This window comes from Corvus moneduloides, chromosome 10 (assembly GCF_009650955.1).
Source record: "Corvus moneduloides isolate bCorMon1 chromosome 10, bCorMon1.pri, whole genome shotgun sequence".
NCBI lineage: Eukaryota > Metazoa > Chordata > Aves > Passeriformes > Corvidae > Corvus > Corvus moneduloides.
In genome coordinates, this window is record NC_045485.1 from 590,977 (window position 1) to 614,855 (window position 23,879).

Sequence of the window (23,879 nt, forward strand, 5' to 3'; positions counted from 1 at the left end):
CTTCTGGATCACTCCTGGAATTTTCCTTTCCAGCAGCTGTGAATGGGGCTTAGATACAGCCACAATTGACCCTACAACTTAATGAAGCCTTTCCACAGAATCAGACATTCTCCATAACTATGGGAAAAGGATTTCAGTCACTCAGAATCCATCCCCAAATTAGTGTAGAATTTGCCAGATAGCTTTTACTGAGTGAAAGAGTTGAGGAGGAACTTTGTTTAGCTGCCAGAAGGGGTAGCAACTGTCCATTAACCCAGCTGCTTGATGGTTAGGATGATGACACACAAATGCAGAACAGCTGGATGACATAGGGGTGCTACACCGTTGTGGCTTGGGCCAGACTGTAAGCCATTTTCTTCCTGTGCTTTGCCATCTTATCTAAACACTGCTGGAGAACATGCTTCTAGGGATGAGGAAGCAGCTCAGTCCCAAATGGTCTGAACCCACTGGGATTACCAATAACACTGTCTGTTAGTGCCAGCTCTAGTTACTTATTAATTTATTTTTATAAAATAAGAATCTGCCTGTTATATTTCTCTTGCATATAAGGTCAGATGGGAACAGGTTTTAATGAGAAAGAGGAACTAAGAGGTGAGAGTCACTGTACTCTGTTACCTTTACTGTAATTAGGCTGATGGCCAGAAGTAATTTGTAGGCTAGCAAAGACCTTTCTGTGCTCTCACATTGGGATCAGCATTAACACAGCCTTTCCTCCCCTGCAGAATATTTTGAAGAAAGTGGAAGAGAAATCTGACAGGGAATCCACTGCCCTGGATGCACATAAAGAACTGGAAACAGTAAGTTTGAATAAGTTAACAGAAGGCCATTAAGATTAAACCACCATGCTCCTTCCACATACACATGCCCCTGAAAAAATCACCTGCAGACTACATTCTATCCTGGAGCTGTTTCTCTGAATCCTGTCACTGTGTTTCGAGAGGTTTTTTTTTTTCTAAAGTCTGAAAGATGGACTAGTCTACTTGCACTTAGATGTCAGTGACAACAAATCCCTTGCTAACAATAGATGTATGTTTCTGCCATAGGAAAGGACAGAGAATGTTTTCCCTTAGAGTCTGCAAGAACACAAACTGGTTTTGCAGACACCTGAAGGTGATGGATCCCACTGAGAGGTGTGATTAGGTGCAGAGTACAACTGTGTCAGGTTTCCTCTGACACAGCACACTTCTTCCTCTGACCTAGAATAACAGCTTCTAGTGAAGTACACACGCCAGCTTTTAGCCCTCTTCCCTGAAGCTGGTAGGTAGGTGTGGTGTTCAGTTGTGCTAGTTACTGCTGTGTACAAAACCCCAGGAAGGTAGGGGGATGTTTCCCATCTGGGCTGTTCCTGAAATGGTTAGACAGGATAATGCCCTATCTGAATGGTCTGGATGTAGCTGGCAGCTACATGGGCTGGGACAGTGTTTCAGCTCTTCTTCATCAGAAGCTTGGAACACCTCCTGACTCCTGTAGTTCAACACAGTATTTGAAATTGAAAACTGTGCTAGAACATCAGTCTGAGGATGGGCCTGCAGCTTCTGACTGATACACTAGAACAGAATAGGCTCTTGGATTTGCCCTGTACCAGTCTAGGAAGTGTACACTTGAAGATCACTAGGGATAAGGATGGGAACCTTATCAATGAAGGATGTTCTCCATTGCGTTAGTGTTCGCAGAATCCCTCTTGACACACCTGGTAGCCAATTATTTTTCCATTGGTCAGTAGCCTGAGAAAGGCTGCTTCTGTAGCATGCAGATGACTACAGCTGCTGATGGAAAAATGCTGGGTTTGTATTCAGTTATCAGTGACTGACATGATCAGTTTGCTAATTCTTTTGCACGGTTAAACACTTACCTGTAAGTGTTCATGCTTAGATACCTAATATCCAGCTAGGTACAGGCATCACAACAGAGACTATCTGATGCTTATTTTTTCTGTAGGCTTATTTTCTCTCTTTCTATTTGAGAGGGAAGAGCTGATCACTGTTTCAGTTGCTGATACTCTGATGGATTTTGAGTAGCAGAAGCAGAGCACAACGTGGAGCTTGTTCTCCAATGTAATTTTTCTACCTAGCCAGTTCTCAAGAGAGTTGCTCCTTATGAAACAGGCAGTGGCATCTAGGTTAAGGTCCCTGGAACAGCACAGTGCTTGCACGTTGGTTGTGGTTTTTCAGTTAAAAGTTTGTACTCCGAACACAGATGGGCTCTGTATGATGAACGTCTCTTTCTCTGGGACATTTCATAGCCCTGGCATGTAGTGCTCCTTGGCAGAACTACAGCATTTGCATTTTTGAAAAGAAGATGTTTGGCTTCATTCTCTCCTTGAAGATGATACTGCACATGTACCTCATTTCAAGTGCTGGGAACGGGGACAACGAGATACATGGTGTGTCAGGATCTGGAAAACGAGCTGTTCCTTTTGCTGTGCAAGCAGAAGCACTGTTTTATACTGTCTGGTTCAGTAACTGAATGTAGTCACCTAACATGTCCTCTGATGGTCAGCTTCCACTTGCAACACCTTCTGGATCTTTGGGAGCTTTTTGGTTGTTCTGGTTTTGGGGTTTTTTTCCCTTCTCTTTTTCATGCAAACACAGTGCTGATAAAAGAGCGTGGCTTGGTCAATTCCTGTTACAGCAGGACACTTACCTGATCATGGTCAACCCTTTTCACACTGTCCCTCATCACTTACCTGCTTAAGGCCAGCAGAAACAAACCTTTGTGCTCTCTTTTCCCAGGTGGTGAAAGCATGTAATGAAGGTGTCCGGAAGATGAGCCGAACAGAGCAGATGATCAGCATCCAGAAGAAACTGGAATTCAAGATCAAGGTATAAGCACAGGCTGGGCAGTTTTGGTTCACTGCCTGCACTTTGCAGACAGCTTTCGAAGGGGCCCCTCCAAAGGGGCTGCTGCAGGCACAGCACCCGTGTGTGCTCAGTGCACACCTGCTGCAGAGGCTGGGGCAGCACCAAGGCTAGCATGGTGTGCACGTACACAGGTGGGACACACTGGCATCACCTCTCCTGTGCACTGTGCTCCAGCACTCAGGTCTGGCTCTTCCCTTTCACCTCTCTTCAAAATGCAGGTCAGCTTTCAATTGTTATTTTACATACAAGTTATGTTAAAGGTAGATGAAAGCTACAAAGCGAAACACTTTAAAACTGAAAAATACCCAAACAAAGACTGTCCCACCAATTTAATTCTTTCCTGTACTTATGCATTGCGTACAGTCTCGAAATACCTCCTGCTGATCTGTTTTGGCTCCACTGAGGGAATTACTGAATCAGTATTTAGGGGTGTCTGACCAGCTCTCAGGTGATATATACCATGGAATTCCAGTGCTGAGTCTGAAGTTGTCAGTTCTTTTCTTGAATGCTATAGAGATGCTTCTCAGGTCTGTCTGCTTCACAAACTTTAAGGATCATATTTAGCTTCCCAGCAATCTTTTTATGTACCTGAACAACTGAAAACAAAAAAATTTGATTTTTATAGAGCACTTTATCAGTGTGTCAGGGCTGGACCACAGTCCACAGGACAGCAGTAGGTTAGGGGAGTTACACAGCTGCCTCCACCTCTTGTACAGCAGAGGCTGTAATGACAGGCAGGAGCTGGTTCCTCTCTGGAGCAGATCTGCCTTGGGAACTGGCACTTCTTGGGAACTTCTGGGGAGAAGAGTGCAAGGAGGTGAAAAGAAAGATTGTGCCACCATGCATATGATGAGCACTGGGAGCAAAGGTGGAAAGAGTTGCAGTAATACAGATCTTTTTTAATATTTCAGTCATTTGGAAGTGTAGTGTTCTTCTAGTACAAGATGTGCTTTGTCCTGGGCTTCTTGGTTTTAGAACAATATGTGTTAAAACTCTAGCAGAAGTGCTGTGGTGGGTGCGTGGACAGTATCTCCTCCTGACTGGGACAAACCCAACCAGAAGAAACCTGTTTAACCTGGGGTGTTTTGTAGCCAAAAGGCCAAATCCGTGGTTTTGAAAGTCAATCTCCCTATCGAGGAAAGTTCAGCCCAGGTGACATGATCTCTCAGAAAGAGATCAGGGCATAGGTTGTTGTTTCATTCCAGCACTTGGCACTCCTGCATTGCCATCCTTAAATGTTTGCCCATCCTCAGGCCCCTGCTGTGCCCCTGTCTGACTTCTGTCACACTGTGCTGGGCTGTGTAGATGGCAGAGCACACTGCCCTCTCCTCGCAGCTCTGCTCCAGCCTCTGGAGATGGTTGATGGGAGTTCACCACCCTTTATTGTGCATCTCTTGTTGCTTTCAGCATCACAACCACTTGAATCCGTGGGGTTTTGCTGCTCTCCTAAACTTTGCCATCTTTTCCTCCCTTCTAGTCTGTACCCATCATCTCTCACTCCCGCTGGCTGCTGAAGCAGGGGGAACTGCAGCAAATGAATGGTCCAAAGACATCACGAACGCTTCGCACCAAGAAACTCTTCAGAGAAATCTACCTGTTCCTTTTCAATGATCTGCTGGTGATTTGCCGGCAAATTCCTGGGTGAGTGCAAAATTCAGGTAGTACATGGAATACTTCATTAGTTCTATTGCCCCAGGTGTATCCAAGCTGTGATGCTGTGACCCCATCCTGTCCCTCAGGCACAGGGAGGGCATCCTGGCCTGACATGTACACCTCCCTCCAGCAGTCACCTTGCCTTTGAGCACAGCTGACTCTTCATGGGTGGCACAGCTCTCTCCAGCTGAAAATTTATGGCCAACAGGAGTTACACAGATCCCAGGCCAGGTCTGCCAGCAGGGTAAGCTGTGGATGCTAAAAAGCTAGTAGAGAGCTTCTCCCAAGCTTCTCACAGCTTTCCTGTGAGAAGCTTTCATTCTCACGCAGTTTCTCATGAGAAAGCAGTTAGAGAAAAGTAAACTCTTCGCAGCTGCATAATTGTTATGAGAACTGCATATTGTTTTGGGTACATGGAAAAATATTTACAGATGGGCGTTATACCACTCAACCTATCACCTTGAGAGGTGATGGGTGAATAGGCCAATCATGTAATTTCTTTATTGTGAACCACACTATAAAAGATGAGCTTTCCATTAAACGTGGTCTTAGCTGTTGCTTCGGCCATATCATCTGACCTGCCTTATGTTGTAATTCTTTTCACCATCCCTGCGTGCAACAGCGACAGTAAGCAACCATGCATCCAGCAGTTTCTGCAGGGTGGCAGTGAGTTACATTGGCTGGTGGGCTGACCCCAGAGACCTGTCTTCCGGTCAAGAAGTGATTTTTGACTTATCACTGCCTGAAGAGCAGCTCAGATTTAGTCAGTTAAAACTCTAAGAAAGCCGACTAGAATGTTAGAGTAGCAGGGAGTGGTATAAATTTCGGCCTGAGGCCAGCAGTTATATTTGACATGGTATAACCTGCCTCAGGAGGAGGAGGATGTTGTTGTGCTGAGGATTGTGTCTTGTGCAAGCAGACACTGGTGAAATACAGCAGCAGAGAACAGCACACTCTTTGTGGCGTGAACTAGACCCACTGGTAGGGAGCACCTTGCCCACCCACTGTTCCTAATGAACATGTTGCTGCAGTGTCTGTACACTGGGAAATGTTTTGCTTCTGTGGCAACTCGTATCCAGAAAACACAGAGGCACTTTATGAATAGGAATGAATTAAGCCTCACTTAATTCCCTCCCTTTGAGGGAGCGCCGTCTGTATTTTGGATGTGGGGAGCTCAGACAGAGCAAGAAACTTGTTCCAGGCGCTGAGGGATGCCCAGCATAGAGCAAGGAGTGGGTTCCTTGCTTTGCAGTGGGTTTTCATAGCCACATGCTCATCCCTTCCCACAGCAGGACATCTTTTTTCCTCCTGCTATGCAGCAGCTCCTGGTCTGTGTCCTCAGTACAGTTCTGGGTGGCTGAAGTCAAAGTCTCCTGCAATAACCACAGTTTTTCCTAATCTCTCTAATCTCTCCCAGGGACAAGTACCAAGTGTTTGACTCTGCTCCCCGAGGGCTTCTTCGGGTAGAGGAGTTAGAAGATCAGGGGCAGAGTTTGGCCAACGTCTTCATCTTGAGGCTGCTGGAGAATGCAGATGACCGGGAGGCCAGCTACATGCTGAAGGCATCATCCCAGTGAGTACCAGTCACCCTGCCAGCGCTCAGCAGCGCTCTCTCCCTACATCCTGCCTGAACGGGGACCAGCTGTCCAGGCTTTCCAGGGGTGGGCAGGGAGGGATCCCACTGCTGCAGCTGGGCTGGCCCTACCAACCTCTCTGCCCAACATAACTCCCCCGAGGCTGCTGAAAGGCACCGGTCACTTAGGCAGGTTTCTCTCCTGTACAGTGCATGTGAGGCATCCAGGGTGGAGGACAGGCAGGCAGTTCCTGTTCTGGGACAGAGAGGTCAGAAATCAGCCCAGGCGCAGGGGCCCAGCTGATTTACAGCCTGCAGCATATTCGGAAAGTAAAACCAAGCAGTATATACACTGACACACTCCAATGGCTCCACTGACTCACAAGGATCATGGCCATGCCTGACCAGCCCTATGAAGCAAAGTGTCTCCTGCTTGTGGGTGAAGGTGGGAGAAAAGGCTGCTTCCTCTGTGCCTCCACAGCCAGTGCCAATCTTGTGCAGCCCTCCTGCTGCTCAGGGCCTCCTTGTCTCCCTGGATACAGATTTTCTGGTTCACTGATTTTTCACTTCAGGCTCCAACAAGCTCAGGCTGGGCAAATGATTCAGCTGTGCTAGCATTGACCCGATTGTTTTGGAGCACAGGGCATGGCTTTCTCACTGACTCAAGCATTACCAGGCCCACATTTTCTAGCCACCAGCTAAACAGCTCCTAGAGACAATGCACATCCCCAGCTTGATGTTATCTGCTGTCAGTAGGCTCGTGTTCATCATCCATATTCCTAAATGAACACCAGCCCCAGGGTTGTACCCTGACCCCCCCCACTGCAGCATCAGCATCAGGACAATGAGCAACCCAGTAGAGTGAGCAGCTGCACCTTCTCCCCAGACATGTGGCTGCAGCTCTGCTGCACTGAAAATAGAGATGTCAGTCACACTATGCAGGGCAAGCGCATGTGTGACGTCTGTGAGGCTTGGCTGTGAAGCAAATGATAAACCAGGCCAGGATTTGCTCAGCTCAGGGGAGGCAGTCGCAGGTCCATGCTCTGCATCCTGTCCCATCTTCTAGGTGGCCACAGCAAGTGTGTGATCCAGAACATAGCTTGCCAACAGGTCTTGAGCACTGAAATGTGACATAGCAACTGCTGAAGGCTGCTGTTCCAGAGGTGCAGGAATGATGGAGGCACTACTGGACACAGACTGAAAAACTAAACAATTAGAAGAGATAAGTGGGTGCCAAACAGAGACTTCTGCATCTGTTCCACAGCTCTTGCAGGTCTTGCATCAGGCAACAAGACTTGCTCAGTGGCAGCTTGCAACTCATGTCCTGGATGGGCTCTGCCAGGAGCTGAGACTTTATTTGGACACGACCAGTTGCACTGACAGAAATAAGAGTGTGGGGGGGCTCCTTGCAGGCTGAGCGGAGCTGGGCACTGTGGGCGGATCCATAGAGCCCTGCAAGGATCTGCGTGCAGGGCCAGCATGCAGACAGGGCCACAAGCACCCTGGGTTTGACCTCTACATGTTATATATAGCTCCTCTGGGCACAAGGCCTTCATCCTGCACACGTTCATGGTGTTTCCACTGGACCTGCAGGTGTTTCCACTGGTCCTTGGCATTGTGCTTCATCACTGAAGTATAAAGTATTCCCAACCCCCCAGATCAATCTACCAACACTTGTCCTTTACATCCCCCTTTCAGGGCCCTCTCTTCTCAGAAGACACTCCCGTGGCTTTTCGTGTGTGTCAAGCTCAGGCTTTAAAACTGCCTGAGAAAGTAGAAAATTCTGGCTCTCTGGCAGCACAGCTGGCCCTCCAGGCAGGAGCTGGAGCCTGTGAAGGTGAACTGCCCCATTTCCTAATGGGGCTGAGGGAAGCCTGAGGGGAGCCAGGCCTGGCGCTTCTCTAGCATTTGTGAGATCGTCACCCTCCCAACTGCAAGTCCAGGTTTTGCAGCGTGCTGTTCACATGGGTCTTGCTGCCAAGCAAGTGGTACCCTTGGTGTGCTGCAGTGTTCTTCTGCAAGGGAATTAATCAGCTCTGCCCTTTAAATGTTCCCACACAGCAGTTCTGGGAATAAATGGTTCCTGTAACTGCTTATCTCCAGGAAAAACTGCTCCTGTTGACCAGCCCAGCCAGGAGCTGCCTTTGCTTGTTACTTCTCAGAGAATGCCAGGCGCCCCACCTCGCTGCCGGCTCTCAGCAGCAGTGCTGCTCCCCAGAGAGGGACCATGCTGCCTGTGGGGGGACAGCCAGGGCTGTGCAGCAGGGCTTGGAGCACTGTGCCACATGTGACATCCCAGCTGCGGTGTACAACAGTGGGGCTCAGCATCACCACTGAGCCCAGGACCCTGGATGGGGAGGCAAGAAAAGGCTGGGAGGAAAAATATGAAGTCCAGGACTGGCTGGGCAGAAGAACTGGGGCCCCTATAACTCTTTCACGTTCACAGCCTTGGTTTGTCTCCCCTATCCAGGAGTGAAATGAAGCGCTGGATGATTTCACTGGCCCCAAACCGGAGAACCAAATTTGTTTCATTTACATCCAGACTTGTTGGTAAGAGACACAGCATGGGACCTGGGAGCTCTTCACCCCTACCCCAGGGCACCTTCTTCTGCCTGATCTCACTGCAGCCACATATCTGGGACCTTTGCCAAAGCCAAACCCCCTCCCTGGGCTCCCCTCATTTTCCACCATCAATACCTGCATGTCTCTAGGCCTGGCCCTGGCTTCACCCCCTTCCAACCTGGGCTGGCTGCACCGGCACCCTCCCTCCACCCAGGCTGCCCATGGCTGGCACTATGGTGGTGACATGAACCCAGCTCCCTTCCCAAGAGTTGCTTCCCCAGTCCCTGTGGCTGGGGCATTCCCTGGCTTCCCCAGGGTCCCGACCGGATCAGAGGGACCAGGTGCAAAGCTCATGGGCTACACCCAAGCTGTGCAGTCCTTCAAGAGGTTCCATCCCAGTCCACCCCTCACTCTTGCCCTGTTCCTTGGCAGACTGCCCACAGATCCAGTGTGTCCACCCGTATGTGGCCCAGCAGCCTGATGAGCTCTCCTTAGAACTGGCTGATGTCCTAAACATCCTGGACAAGACAGATGACGGTACAGGGGATGGGATGGGGATGGGGATGGGGATGGGAGTACCTGTGGAAGGATGGGCTTTGCTCCAGACAGGCAGCTGCTAGTCTCTCTCTCTCTAGCCAGGGAGAGACTCTGGCATCAGTGTCGCAGCCAGAGAAGGAAGTTACTGCCTTCTAATAGCCAATCCAAGTTGCCTAAGCTGTGGCAGCACTGGCACAGCTGTCCCAGCAGCAGCTGTCCCAGCCGCAGCTGTGGGCATGGTAGAGCTGGCACAGCCACCCCAGATATAACCCAGTGCCGTTCTTATCTTCATGATGGTTCACAGTCACATGGTCCTGCTCTCTGGGGCAACTCTTACAGGTGGTCTCAGTCACATTGGGTGTCTGCTGGGGACCACTCCTGTGGCTCCAGGGGCAGCAGAGAGCACTTGGTGGCAGCAGTGCCTGCTTTCTGCTGGCATCCCTTGAGCCAATTGTTCTCACATGATGCTGCTGCTCAGGTGAGCAGGCCTCCTTGCTGGATGGACAACCTGGTTCTACTCCAGCACAGGCCTCTGAGTAGCTTCCAGAAAGCTCTGCCAGCTCCAGTGGCTCTTCCTAGCACAACTGTCCCAGTGCACAAGCAAGAGCCAGTCCTTCCCCACTTATGCCTGTCTCTGTCTATGCTCAGGCTGGATATTTGGGGAACGTCTTCACGACCAGGAGAGGGGCTGGTTCCCCAGTTCTATGGGGGAGGAGATCCTGAACCCCAAAATCCGAGCCCAGAACCTGAAGGAGTGTTTCCGGGTGCACAAGTCAGATGACAGTCAGAGGAGGAAACTGGGCAGCAGAAACCGCCAATGACTGCCGGCATCCCCAAGCATCTGGAGTGCTTCAGAGGGGCAGGAGACAGAGGCTGCCACCTGGGAGGAGGTGGCAGCTGTGGGACACCACGGGGGACCTGGTGCACCGGACGAGGCACACCACCCATGAACAAACAGACTGTCGTTCCTAGGCCCCCTGGAAGCACTGGTCCTTTCCTGGAGATCAGCGCTTTAAACTGTAAAATATCCCTTTTCCAAGTGTTCTGTAAAGCCCCAAAGAGCACGAGTTCAATGGATGCTGCCTGAAGGCCACTGGGTGCTGGCCAGATGAGCCACATGTGCTGGCTGGGGCTGGCTCAGGCTGCTTAGGAAAGGCAGTGGCCACAAACATCACTAAGCAATTAGTATCACCCAGTTTGAGCACTAACAGCTCTTTGCTACCCTCCAAGTCTGGAGTGCTCTGAACACAGCATTTCAAATGGGTAGAACTGAGGTCAAGGAGCAGTCTTGCTGTCTCTCAGAGCTCATTGGCAATGGGCTGGGATGAGCTCCAGGAACTCCACCACCCTAGTCCTGCTGTGAAGCTGCTGGGCTCATTCCCACAGGCAGACCCTTGATCTGCTTCCAGTCAAAAGCTCTGCAGTGTTCCACATCCAGCTCTGCTCCAGCAGCAGCCCAGCCTTGCCAGCCCTGACCCACATCTCTGCCTGCCTGACAGCCTCGAAGCATAATCTGGGCCCTGCCCCAAGGCTCAGCCCCCTCTTCCACAGCCCGCCTCCTTCTTCAGGGCCACCGCAGGAGCGCAGCATCCTGGCCTTTCCTGGTTGATCTTGCACTTGTGGTCCCTGCTACTCCCTGCTGCCAAGGCCAGAGCAGGGGTAGCTGTGCCAGCGTCATCTCGCATGCCCCATGAACCACGGGAGCACCGGCAGCCTGGGCTGCTACGGAGCAGGCGAGTACCCCGACCTGGGAGCTGCTGTCCTGCGTGCTCTGGGAGGCCCAGCAACCGCTGCCTGCATGCTCGTAACCCACCCCCACCAGCCTCCCTGTACAGGCTCACCTCTCTGTACATATGCAAGTCCTGTGGCCAGCAGAGCCGGCTCATCACTCCTTCCAGTTGTGGCACTGAGCAACGCAGGAAGCCCCAGGCACAGCACTGAGAGCAGCGTGGGAGACAGACCCACAGCAGCCACCTCTTGTTCAACAGTCCCACACGTGGCTGAGCCCAAGCTGTGGCCACTGTCCACTAGGAAAATCAATTATTTGGCACCTTTCTGTAACACTGAAAAGGATTGTCTTCCAGGCACCGTGGCCTGTGCTGATGCATGCTCTGGCCGTGCCACAGTTCTGCTCAGAAAGGGAACGGAGAGCAGCCACCGATGGAACCACACAGTAGTCATGGGCATGGACAGGAGCACAGCCATGCCAGCAGGAGCATGGGGAAGAAGCAGGGCACTGGCAAGCTGTAAGGGGAGGCTCTGGAGCTGCTTTTTGGACCACATGGGGTGTGCAGTGTGAGGCCGAACACAGCTGAGGCAGGTTCCAGGGCTGTCCCTACTGACACCACAGCCCTGGGACAGCCAGGCCAGAGCCAGCCCCCAGGACCAAAGTGGTAGGAGCCACAGCACTGAAGGGGGAGAGAAGGCATTCTTCACTCAGGCCCAGATCAGTGCCACCATATTAGCATGTGACAACAGCCAGCAGGGCTGTGCTGCCCTGGCCACCTGTAGCAAGTTCACACTAGCCAGAAGTTCCCAGTCACTGCCCAGTCCCAGAGCTGGGCCAGGAAGGACTCGCAGCCTCCAGTCTGGTGCATTGGGCAGATTTAATGGGGACACCCCAAGCCAGGTTGTCCCAGCAGCACCCCACAGTCGGCTTTCTGAGACAACCAGACCTCCAGCTCAGGATCCAAACCTTGCAACAGCCACAACTTCACTAGTGCAGACCCCAGAGGAGCTCCAGCTCTAGGAATTCCTTAAAATTACATGAGAAATCACCACATTCCACATCATCCAGCTTTGCAGCCCAGCAGCCAGCCCAGTCGAGCCCAGGCCCTGCAGCCCCACAAGCCTGCCTGGCATGTTTCTCACAGCACAGAAACGCTCCCTTGCCCATCAGATGTTTCACCAGTTCCCCAGTGCCAGGCTGCCAGTTCCTCGCTGCACTGCTCCAGGGAGAGGGGCTCAGTGCTGCTGTGCCCTGTCCCATCACTCACTACCAAGCCCTGGGATTGCTCCAGCCCCTCCCGCTCTGTTGTGATTCCACAGGACTCCAGACCCCAGGCACAGGCCATGCCATTTTCAGGCGCCGAGTGGCACCCAGTGTTATTTCCTCAGACCCAGCCCTGCACGCCTTCATCTCAGTGGTCTCCAGTGTTGTACAGGGCCAGGCCTGGGGCCCACGAGCACAGACTGGAGCCCCCCAGCCCTTGCCAGGCTGCCTCAGCGAACTGAGGGGAACTTCTTGTTGTCTCGTTTTTCTGTGTGATAAAATGTAGCTGAGCAAGCCAGCGCCAAAACACGTGTGTGTCTCCTTCCTCCCCTGGACTGAACACTTGTCTCCTTCCCAGACCCCTCCGGTGCAACTGGCCCAAATGCAGTGGGTGAAAATGGGGCTGCACACGAACTTGGGGTGGCTAACACCCATGAACAACCCTTCCCTAGGAAAGCTGTGCAGGGTGATGCCCAACACTGTTACCATCAGCCAGACTAGATCCAGAAGGGCCTCCCAGCTCAAAGCCACGCACTGCCACAGGTTCCTCTCCCGAGTGGGGTTGACAGGCCCTGCCAGGTCTGTGTCACCCAGAAGATGCACGCACACACACACACACACCACAGGCAATGAGCACCCAGTGCAGCCTGGCTGCCCAGCACAGGGGCTGCAGTGCTTTTCCTGTATCTGAGGCACCATTTCTCCCAGGGCCCCAGGCAGACAGCTCAGGAGCAGTCGAGGGCTGGAGACAGGCTGGTTGTGTAACAGAAAAATCTTTTATTGAGTTCAGGAGGCAGAGAACTTTCTCAGTGTGATGACGACCAAGGCCACAAGCACAGATGTACCCAGGAGGGAGGCAATGACAATGGCACCAATAGCTCCGGGCCCCAGCGAGCCTGCTGGGACAGAGAACAAGGCGTGAGGTCAGCAGAGGCAGTGGGGCCCAGATGGGAAGGGCTGCAAGGATCACCCCACACCCCGCACGTCCCCAGGCATCAGGCCACACTCCTGTCCCAGAGCTCCCTGTACCAGCCATGTCCCATGTCCTCATGCAGCCCAGGTGTGGTCGGGTGCACCTTTGGGCAGGGGGCTGTAGCCAGCCACCACCACCTCAGCTTGATCCCAGGGACAATGACAGCTGCCACAAAGGGGGTCAGTGGTGCCCAGCTTTCCTGCTAACACCCACACTGGGAGAGTTGCTTTGCTTCTGGCAGGATCACATCCCAGCTGGTACTTGGTGTCAGTCAGGAGCCACGAGCCAGGAAAGACACTCATGGTCCCTGTTCAGGAAGCTCCAGGCCCGCTCTATCCTGGAGAGCCGTACCTGCACTCAGGGTTTTCTTTTCAGGGCAGGTGCCTGCCGTGGCAGGTCATGGGGCACGAAGAAGGGTCTTGGAGCCATCTTGGGGCTAGCAAAAGCTCCGCAAGCAGAGGCTTCTCAGCAGAGAAATTTCCACGAGCAGGCAGTACAGGCAACCCTCCCCCTCCCCAGCAGTGTGGCTTTAACCCCTCCCGGGAGGTGACAAGCCCACAGGGAGCAAATCCACCGTGAGGACATCCCCGGCTGCCGCGGGAGCGAGCCGCGGGCAGTCCCTCTCGCAGCCGCTCACCGTCCCCGGCGTCCAGGCGGTGCAGGTGGGTGGTGTCCTCGGGCTCCGGCTCGGAGGTGTACGGGGGGAAGGTCGTGGCGTCCGACAGCCGGGCGGTGGTGGCGGCAGCGTCGAAGGGGCCGGCTCCGGAGGGCAGCTCGGGCGGCTCGTTCCAGAGGGTGGGGACCGGGCCCTGCGGGTACTCTGCTGGAAGACAAGCACCCACGGGCATGGGGGGCCCGCTCAGGCTACTAGTGACAACCACAGCTCAGCAGGTCCCTGGACTCCACCTGCCTTCCAGGTGCTCCCGGGGTGAATGAAGGGTGACCCGAGGGCTAAGAACCCCTGTATGGCAGGAGCCCTCCTCCGAGGGGGCACCACCTCTGCTCAACAGCCGTACCCAGAGCAGCCAAAGGCAATGCTTTTGTAGCAACCTAGCGCACACACGGGACAACACAGAGCCCCCCCAACACCCTGCAACCTCTGCTCGCACACAAACAGGCCCCATATGAACATCCACAGCTGGTTTGGTCGTGGATGCCCTTGGGACTGGGCTGGGAAGGGCTGTCACACTGCCAACAGACAGAGGCCACCAGGCCACCTGTGCTGGTCAAATTCACAGCATTTCAGGGCCCTTCTGTCCTGCACCACCAGCCCGTGCAGTGCAGGATGCCCGAGGTGCTGGCACAGCTCAGAACATGGCTCCCCCAGACAGGACCCCAGAGCCTCAACTTCCCCTTGCTGCACCCCCGCCACACCGGGGAGATGAAAGCCTGGCCGGGCTCTGTGTGTCTCCTGTTATTCCTTCCTGCCGTGGGTCAGAGACCAAGCCAGAGAGCCCTCCCTGTCTGTGTGTGGCTCACCGAGTGCTCCCTGTCAATGCTCAGCTTTGTTCAGGTGGGCCCTGGCGGGAGTAGGAGACATTCCACAGCTCCTGGCTGAAACCGCTGGGAATGTTGCACCGGGATGGGGAAAAAAGCAGAGAGAAGAAAAACGAACAACACCCACTGCCAGGCCCCACCTGAACTGACACAATGTTATCAGGTCTGGGAAAGAGAGAGTCAGAAGGGCTGGAGCAAGCAGCCCAGGCTCCCTGGGGCAAGGCACAGAGGTATCCCCAGGCACCCCAACTCTGCATGTGAACTTTGGTGTACAGGGGCACTTGAAGACTTGTCCCAGGCTCTCTGTAGCCCAGGAAGAGAGGCGGCAGCAGCACATCTTGGCAGTGCCAGCCCCAGCTTTAAGTGCCTGGAGCACCCTCCTTGCCTCCTGCAGACAGAAGGCACTGTGGGAGGAGAGCAAAGAATCCTCACTAATGGGCTCCACCACACTTTGCTCTCCCTTAAGATCCCTCCCTGGAACAGGAGGGCCAAAACACTCACCTCTTCTGCCTGTACAAGCCCGCTGAGAACTTACTGCGGGGGCTTGCATCAGAGTAGCTCCCACCATCCCCAGAGCTATTCCAGGCTGCCCACAATCTTGGGAACATAACAAAGTTCTAGACTAGTTTTGAAAGCTCTTTCTACAGGCAGGAAAGCTGCAGGGTGTCCAGCGAGACAGCTGCTAAGTTTAACCCTGGCCCAAGAAGCATCGAGAGAGACAAATAAGTCCTGTGCCAGTTAGATCCAGGCAGGGACACCCAGCCTAAGCTGGGTATAGCAGAGAACACCCTGTCCTCACACACTTGGTACATCCATGGTCTCTGCACCAGAGGAGGCATCTCAGCTCCCCTGTACAAGCACACAGAGGTTTGTGTTCCACGAGGGCTCCCCACAAACACCTGAGCCTTTGCAGGGCCCTTCCCAACCTCTGCTGCAAAACCAACCAGCAGAGCTGAAGGCTCGTATCCCATTCCATGGCTCCTCCACAAACTGCCATTTCCATTGGATGTCTCTACTTTAAATCCTGTTGTTTCACTGCCAGAGGATGGAAAAGGAGGAAATACAGAATTCAGTGAGCAAATGTAGTTAATGCAGGAGAGAAGCTGAGCAGAGCTGGGCTATTTAGCTGCCATGGGGAAGCTGTTGGTTTAGGAACAGACCAAACATACAGAATGCTTTGGAAGCCCTGGTTCTAGGCTGCTTTTGTAAGGGAGAAGCTCCACACAGAAGAGCCACACTCCAGCCATGACCTTCCTGACTCTGTCAACACCCCCGGGACCAGAACCAACGGTGCCACTGTCCCCACCTGGCAGAGGAACGCGGTGCTGGGAGGAAAGCATTGCTTCCTTTCCCAAGGATGTTTTTTCTCTCCAGAGCTGGGCGTATGCCTTGCATGTGACCAGGGACTGCTGTTCGCTCAGATGATCTTTAACAGATGCAGGCACCATCCAGGGAGACTGTATGACCTGGGCTGGGGCTTCCCAATCCCCTCTCAAAGGGATGAGGAGAGAGCACTATCTCTTCAAACCACAGTGTAAAGGTCCCACAGGTGCCACCAGACCCAGAGGTGCCAAAAAGTCCCTCCAGTTCTCAGTGCATCTAACTCCTGAAAAATTTATGGCAGCTCTCTTTAAGCAGGGCACAGAGCTTGTTTTTGATAGCCAAACACAGAGGGAACAGTCTAATTTGTTTATGATCTCCGTGATTTTTTAAAAACTTGGATGGTTGCTGGATATGTATTTTGTTAATTCCCCTCATCTGACTGACACACGCTTTCCGTTTGCCCGCACAGAACGGGCAGAGTGTGCTAAACATGCGTTTGCTGTCCGGAGTTTTTGTGGTTTTACCCTAACAGCGCTTCAGCCCAGGGAAACACAACCCCTTTCAGTCGGGTCTGGTGCCTCAGGAACAGTTGTGAGCTCAGAGGCAGCAGCCAATTCCTGCACACACATCGAGTGAAATACCCACAGCTGAGCTCCCCAGGAGCCAGGGCTCAGTGCTGGTCCCCTCCTCAGCTCCTGCCCCTCAATGCTGCTGGAGCAGGTGCCGAGGGCCTTGCCATGGGCACACAGCATGGGGGAACACAAAACAAGAGGCAGGTTCCTCCAGAGCCCATTGCTGCAGCCTGGGAGAACGTCTGCTCATAACCAGCACTGTTCTCTCCAAGGATCTCCTTTGATTTTCCCTCCTAACCCAAAAACTTGCGTCCTCACGTGCCTCCACTCCTGCCAGCTGAGAAGCCCAAGCACCCATCCAACTATTCTCATGCATCCAGCAGGTTTCTTTAACAAGCAGAAGTGTCACACCTGCTTCCCTGACAGTCCCAGTGAGTGTCAGCCACACTGCCACTGGCTGACACATCAATGGAGCCACATCAAATGCCACAATCCCATTTCAGTCCCCTGGCAAAAGCAAGAAGAGTGATGGGAAGGACAGAGTTTATGTCAGGTACCAAAACCCAACATACGCACACTATTAGTAAGGTCTCATGTCTCCAAGTGAGACATGAGGGCCTTTTCCGGTCACCTGTTGGACAGAATCTGGAGAGCCCCTATGTACAGGCAAGGGACCCAGTTCAGGACATTCAGTTCTCTGCTCTGCTGTCAATGTTTTGGGTGACCACAAGTCCTGCTCCTCCCAGGCTCAGTTTCTCTGTGCATGAGCAAGAGACCAGGATCTGAACACGATCGACAGGGAAAGCAGCACCAGAGGGGCCAGGCCTGCCTGCCCACACCGTCACTGTCATCCTGACTGTGACAAGGAGGATGTGGCCTGTGAACCTCAACAAATGCCTCAGTGACAGCTCTAGACCCAGCAGCAGCCTTCCCAGGGAAAGGGCAAGTTGCAGGGAAGCTCCATGGCCATGGGGCAAGAAACAGCATTTTTTACTTGGAAAAACACCCAAACACGCTGCCATCTCCAGGGAGGGAGTGCAACCAAGAGCTGGAAACTAAATATCAAAGGTAAGGTAGTGCACGGCTTTCCTGTTCACCCAAGAACTTTGTAGAAATAAAGAACTAGCAAGAAACACACTCAAAATATATCATCCATCACAAGATCACATGTTTAACATCTGAGAGAGAGCCATACCTTAGCTGTGCTGCCATCAGTCTCAGGACGAGTCCTACCTCTAGAAAACCCCCGTGGTGCACTCACATGGTTTGCTTGCCCTGGAGGGATTGGGCAGGGGCAGCCAGGGGCACATGGAGGGGCTGCCAGGCTGCTGAGGCACACGAGTGACCCACCACTGCTGAAGCTCTGTGCCTCAGTGCCGCCTGTTCGGAGGGAGGGAAGCCTCCAGCCCCTGGCACAAATGAGCTCTTCCACACCATTAGCTCTGTCTCAGCACTGAAGCACAAGCTGAGGGCAACTGTTGCTTTCAGACTAACACTAAAAGCCTTTTCATGAGAAATACAGTTGGAGAACACTTAGGAGAAATACATGCAATAATCTTATTGGAGTTTTACTGGAGATAGAATTGGACAAAATGGACTAAAATTATTAGAGTGTTTTGCAGAAGGCCAGGTGGATGATGGCAGTTCTTCATTCCCACATGTTAACACTACAAATTGTCTTATTTTAGGGAAACCTCTTTGCTGTACAGTGTCTTCTCCCTCTCCCCAGCACAAGTTGGTTATAACAGAGGTAAGGAAACCAGAAGAAAATCTCAGTTACCATAAGGAAATACATGATGAGTTTTCCAAGTGATGCAGGGGCCAGTGGGACTCCAGACACATGGGCTGTAGGGAGCTCTAGATGATGGCAAAGGCAACTTGACAAAACTGCTATTTCCATGCTCAGAAAGAAGGCGGGGTGAACTGCCAGCAGAGTGACATGGTATCCAGTGCCCCAAGTGCTCGGTGACTGAAAGGTAAGACTGGAAAGAGTCTCTACAAGTGACAGCCCTGGGGGAAGCCAACCAAATCTGAAGGAACCAGACCCTCCCCACAGGCCGACTGCAAAACCTTAAGGCAGGCAGATGTGCCCGTGTCACAGCACTGTCCCTGGAGGTTACTTGCCAGTGGCCAATACCCTTCCTCACCACAAGCTGCCTTCAGCATCTCATCGTCCTTACTCTTCACCTCCAACCTAGGTCCTTATTCAGGAGTTGATACCAGTGTCAGGAATTTATAAGGAGAGTTGGAGAAGAGCAAGGTTGGGTAATGGCTTACGAAGTCCTGGTTTAAGTCTGGACAGATCTGCTGGAACAACCACATCTTTTCCTGAAATTTGCCAAACAGAACCTATTTACTGCTATCCATGTTCTAGTACTTAAGCTTTAGAAAATTTCCTAATCATCTTTTATTCCCCTGTAGTTGAAAACAAAGACACACAAGCTGCTACAGGAAGATATCCTTGGTGAAGGTGCTTTCCTGTATCTTCTCCTTTAGCGTGTGTGCTCTGCTGCTTTCTTCCCCCCAGGCTCATTCTGATGTGCTACTGCATAACAACATTATTTCCACATTAGCTCCAAACAAGCTCATGACCCCACATCTGAGTTTAAATACCAAATACACACGATTCAGAAGCCAACACCTTGCAAAGGCTTTGTAATAACTTCTATCTCACTTGGAGCTCTGAATCCATTATAGGAATTGAAACTGGGTTTGCTGATAGGAAAAAAAAGTAAAAAACAGCTCTTCACAATCCTCCTGTGCTCTAGGCCTACATGCCACTTGGGTTTGGAGAAAAAGGAAGTGGAGAAGGCTTAGGTTTGTCACAGGTCCTTGAGGTGGCCATTTCCTGTTGCACCCAGATGTTGTGGACAAAAGGGGTTAAAGATATGCTTGACTGCTTCCCCACCTTTGACAAAAGGGATGTTGGAAAGAGCTCAGTAACTTCCCACTTTCAATAGTCACAGAGCCCTGACCATGCTTGTCCAGGAAACCAGACCAGCTGGGGAAGCAGCCAACAGGGAGAGGAGACTCATCCTGGACCTGGGGTCTGCATGGCCAGCACCAGCTGCAGCCCTCTCCAAGGCAGAGCCCGCTCCTGGAGGGCTCTGCTGGGGAGAGTCAGAGGAGCTGAGACGAAAGGGCAGGGGCTGGTGAACTCCGAGGCCAGCAAGGGGCTGTCCAGCCTCAGGTGGCCAGAGCAGGCACAGGGCCAGGGCAGGGCTGAAAGGAAGCCTTCATGAGGAGCACAAAGGGCAGCCTGTGGCAGGCAAGGCCGGGAGCTCCCGTGTGCAGCAACGCAGAGCTGCGGTTCTGATGGATGCTAAGTATACTTGTTCACAGAAAGGCAGGGCTGTGTGTGTATGTGCTGAGACCAGAGGGCCCTGTGTGTGCCCTTCCCCTCTTTGTCTGCACCAGGCAGGAAATTTCCTTTTCTAACAGGATAAAAGGCAGAAAAAGTTCCACTGTTCCTCAAAACACCTGTACTGGGGGCAGGAACTCTCCATGTCTAACACAGTGGAGAATCATTCTGCTCCTGGGATGGCTTACTGTCCAGGAGGGTTCTCTCCTGTCCTCTCTGAGGGAACAGGAAACAACCTGTTAGAGGCCTGAAGTCTCTGAAACACTGCAGAGAAAGCAGGGAGTCTCTCCTACACCCCAAGATCTGAATGTTGCATTCCCCAGTACAAAGCCCTTCAAGCCTCACTGCACGAGCACGACTCACCCAGTAACAGGATGAAGTAAACTTGGGAGTGTGTCACAGGAGCAAAATGACACGGAAAGGCAGCGCCAGGCACAAACCACAGCTGCAATGCTGGAGCAAGCACATGGAGAAGCTGGCAAGGAGGGGGAGCAGAGCAAATGCACCAAATAATGGAAATTTAAAACAGCATAGAAGAGATTCCAGCATGGAGAGGAAGCAGACTGAATTCTCACTGGAAATTAATCACTTCCTGCAGAGTGAAATACTGGAAATGATTAAGAAAAGACCTTACCTGGTATGGGAGAAGAGCACGGTCAATGCTTCCGCGAGCAAGAGCAAGGCACAAACTGAAACTGTGCTAAAATGATTAATGTTCCACTGTACAAAAAAAGCTCATGGTTTGAGAAGGAAAGTATCCACTTTTTAGTGCTCATTTCTTAGTTACTTTGAAGGTTTCCCAGCAAGAAGGTTGTCCTAGAAGGAGAGGATACCAGCTGCACTAATTCTGCTCCTGCACCCACAGATGTTCCAGCTAGGCACAGTGGTAAATTCCCCTACCCATATGAAAGCTCCTTTAAAAAGAAGTAATTTCATAATTTTATCTGCTAGACAGCTGGCCAGGATCTCCCTGCGAGGCAAGATGCTCAGAAGAAACTGGGAGAGAACTGCAAAACAAGGTTGTTCCAGGTCTTGGAAAGCAGGACAAACAGGAATTCGGGAAAACAAATGCTGTGCTCCTGCCTGTTATCTTGGCTCCAGCCATCTCTTCAGCCTCACCTCCACTGCAAGAAAGGCTTTGGGGGGAGCAATTCCCCACAGGAGTTTCCACCTGTACGCTCAGAGCCCATCAGTGCAGTGAGTTTGGAAGTCAGTTTTTCCCCAGCTGTAAAACCCACCTCAGACCTGCAGCCTTTGAAGCTGCCTGTGCCCTTGGCCCCCTGCAGCCAGCACAGCTCTGCTGAAGGCAGGAGCAGATAAGGCTGAAATTTGTAACAATCCCCAGAAAAACAGTGCCCTACACAACAGGCATCTCTCCCATTCTTCTTCCCATCACTCACTGAATGCAAGTCAGAGCCAGGCACCTTCCCAGCACTGCCTTGGTGCCCAAGCTCCAGAGTGACCCCATAAGGATGCACACCTTGGCTTTGGACTGAAGTTTTCATGGACACTTTCCTATTTCTGCCTAAAGCAGCTGTTGTGCTCTGCTGTAGTAGAGAGCACAGAAGGAACCAGGAATTGGCACACGTGCTTTAGCCAAGGAAAAATGTTCCCTTCCATAAATGTAACTTCTTCCTGCCATTAAAAGCCGAGAGACAGCCTGTCCCATCAGCTGCTGAGAGGTTTTCCATCTCCTGCTGACTGATGTGTCCACTGACCCTTGGCCACCAACACTCACGTAGGTGCTACTGCTGTTCTGCTTAGGAAAACTTACAAAGGATTTTCTCCACTGAAAAGATAATCTTGCTCACCAGCAGCCACCAAAGCTAGTTTCCATTAATCATTTATAATTCAATACATATTTAGAGATGTTTTCAGGGAAGGAAGAAGAGAAAGAGGCAGTGTAGTAAAGGCTCTTCCATGCTTTTGGGCTTTAAATGCAAACAAAGCTCCTTACCTGCCAGCACAGCAGGGACCAGGATGCTGCACAGCGTTAGCAGGACCAGGCAAAGGACTCTGTGGTAGGGCATGGCTTCCCTCAGGAAAAGCATCGGCAGGAATCCTTAAAACTCTTCAAAGCACAAAACAACTCAGAAATTTCACTGGTGTAACAAAAATTTTGTCCAGTCAAGTAAAAAAAAAAAAAAAAAAAAAAAAAAAAACCTCCTTCACAAGAGCAAGTGTGTAGAGAGACTGCAAAGCCCAGCAGAGCCTCCCTCACTCTGGCGAGAGCGCACCTCCTCCTAAAGGCAGCTCCACCCTCCCAAACTTGTGCCTAAAACCCCATAGGCAGCCAAGCAGAGCTGTCAGGACCCTGCCAGGCCACTGCACACATGAGCAGTTGTTGGTGAGCCCTTCCCAGAGGCCACCAGGACACTCCTGGAATGCCTTCCCTCGGGCTGGCCATCCCGAGGCACAGGAAATAACACAGGAGCCATTGGGGCAGCTCACCCCGAGACCAAGCAGCCCATTCGAGGGCTCTGCTCTCCCTCACTATGCAGGGTGGCAAGAGCATTGCAGGGTGGGGACAGCAAAGAACAAGGGCCTCAATCTTCCGAGGCTAAAATGCTCTGACACAGAGCCAGAGCAGCTCCATGGCATCCTTGTTCCTGGGTGGAATACTTACAGAGCTGGCCTGGGAGCCGTGGGTGGTCTCAGAACGGCTGTCAAAGTCTCCAAGTGTTCCAGGAGAGTCACCTTTGGCAGGCAGGGCCAGCATCCTCCTGAGATCTCAACTGCTCAGACATCACCTCCTCCCACCAGCCTCTGCCACTCCGTCCCTGCCCACCTCAGGGGCTCATGACAGTTCACAGCACAGAAAACCCAGGTTTGTTTCAAATCACATTGGCAACAACAAAGACTGGGGAAAGGATGGGGTGTATAAAAAGGGGAATACTCCAGTTGATTGTCACAGAAAAAATTTCATTAGTATTTTGGAGCTGATACGATGATGAATACTTCATGGTTTCCCATCACGTAATGAATACAAACACCACCAATGTCAGTTCTTTATGCTCTGAAAATATGGCACAAGTAGTTTTGTCTTAAATTTCAGATTTTTCTGCTGAGAGATCATTTTGCCTTTTAGAGCCTCTATTTTCCCCTTCCCTACTGATCCAAATGACTCTTGCTACAGAAAAGGGCCCTGTCACAGAAGGTGACAGGGCAGTCACCTGAGCACACATCTGCACGTGCCACCACCTTCCCTCTGTACTAAACACAGAAACCAGAGTATTTCAGTATTAAGAACAGTGTATCTTCCCCACTGGTCCATTATCTACAAACTCTCATGAGCCAAGTGAGGTCCTCGAGGTTTGATAAATTACTGCACATTTTCGCTGCTTGCATTTCTGCATTTTCATTTAGCAATAGAGGAGCTGTTCCTTTCCTGCTTCCCAGCTGAGCTGGAAACTAACAGGCTTTTGTGTATTTGTAACATGATGTAGAGCAGTCCAAAATTAGCTTGCAGAAATTAGATCATACCACTAAAATCCAGAAAGCACTTATGAACCACACACCTTATATGCTAAAAAAAATTAGATATTAAAACAAAGTCAGGTTATCAGCCCAAACACAAACTCTTCTCTCAGACATCAGCTAAACATCATGCAAGGCTACTGTGTAAGATAGGCCTCGGCACACTTATTTTCCATGGTCATGGGAATGGCAGGACATTTATCATTACCTTTTACTGGGATTTTCCACACAAAAACAAATAGAAAAAAAGGAAAGTAAGTCTAAAAAGGGAAACCTACAAGGTGTCCCTGTGGACCTTAGGCTGAGGGGAGAAATAAAACCTCTCATTTAGGGCAGTGCATTGGAGTGCATGGGGTGGGCACCGACTGGCAAAGGAGGCTCCGTGGCCGAGTGTTTGTGTTAAGAGCAAACCAGCCATGGCTCGATCTCCCCTGCATAAACAGCACCAGCGTGAATGCACGCATTTCTCTACAGACAGCAGAGAAAAATTAAAGCTTT

The 23,879-nt window shown here is 51.6% G+C and overlaps 2 protein-coding genes across 4 annotated transcripts in view; one reads left to right on the forward strand and one right to left on the reverse strand.

Annotated features, from left to right (window-relative positions):
- NGEF (neuronal guanine nucleotide exchange factor) overlaps positions 1-12,487 on the forward strand; it is a 48,686-nt gene extending 36,199 nt beyond the window's left edge. For all 3 annotated transcript variants that reach the window (XM_032119260.1, XM_032119261.1, XM_032119262.1), the window contains 7 exons: positions 723-797; positions 2,733-2,822; positions 4,339-4,502; positions 5,932-6,087; positions 8,558-8,637; positions 9,082-9,186; positions 9,835-12,487. In XM_032119260.1, coding sequence (XP_031975151.1) covers positions 723-797; positions 2,733-2,822; positions 4,339-4,502; positions 5,932-6,087; positions 8,558-8,637; positions 9,082-9,186; positions 9,835-10,007 — 843 coding nt within the window. In that variant the 3' untranslated portion in view covers positions 10,008-12,487. The remainder of the gene's footprint in view (positions 1-722; positions 798-2,732; positions 2,823-4,338; positions 4,503-5,931; positions 6,088-8,557; positions 8,638-9,081; positions 9,187-9,834) is intronic.
- Positions 12,488-12,932: 445 nt separating this feature from the next.
- On the reverse strand, positions 12,933-23,797 carry SNORC (secondary ossification center associated regulator of chondrocyte maturation). Its single transcript, XM_032119274.1, has 3 exons — positions 21,862-23,797; positions 13,789-13,974; positions 12,933-13,074 (listed from the first exon to the last, which is right to left on the reverse strand). The coding sequence occupies exons 1-3, from the start codon at positions 21,953-21,955 to the stop codon at positions 12,965-12,967; spliced, it is 390 nt and encodes a 129-aa protein (XP_031975165.1). The 5' UTR covers positions 21,956-23,797; the 3' UTR covers positions 12,933-12,964.
- Between the last annotated feature and the right edge of the window lie 82 nt (positions 23,798-23,879).

What these genes read in the sequence shown, in the direction of transcription:
- SNORC (XM_032119274.1), bottom strand. Translation starts at nt 21,955, where the DNA reads ATGCTTTTCCTGAGGGAAGCCATGCCCTACCACAGAGTCCTTTGCCTG. An exon ending in GGTCCCTGCTGTGCTGGCAG is followed by an intron (nt 13,975 to 21,861) that starts GTAAGGAGCTTT and finishes CTTGTCTTCCAG; the next exon opens with CAGAGTACCCGCAGGGCCCG. An exon ending in CCGCCTGGACGCCGGGGACG is followed by an intron (nt 13,075 to 13,788) that starts GTGAGCGGCTGC and finishes CTGTCCCAGCAG; the next exon opens with GCTCGCTGGGGCCCGGAGCT.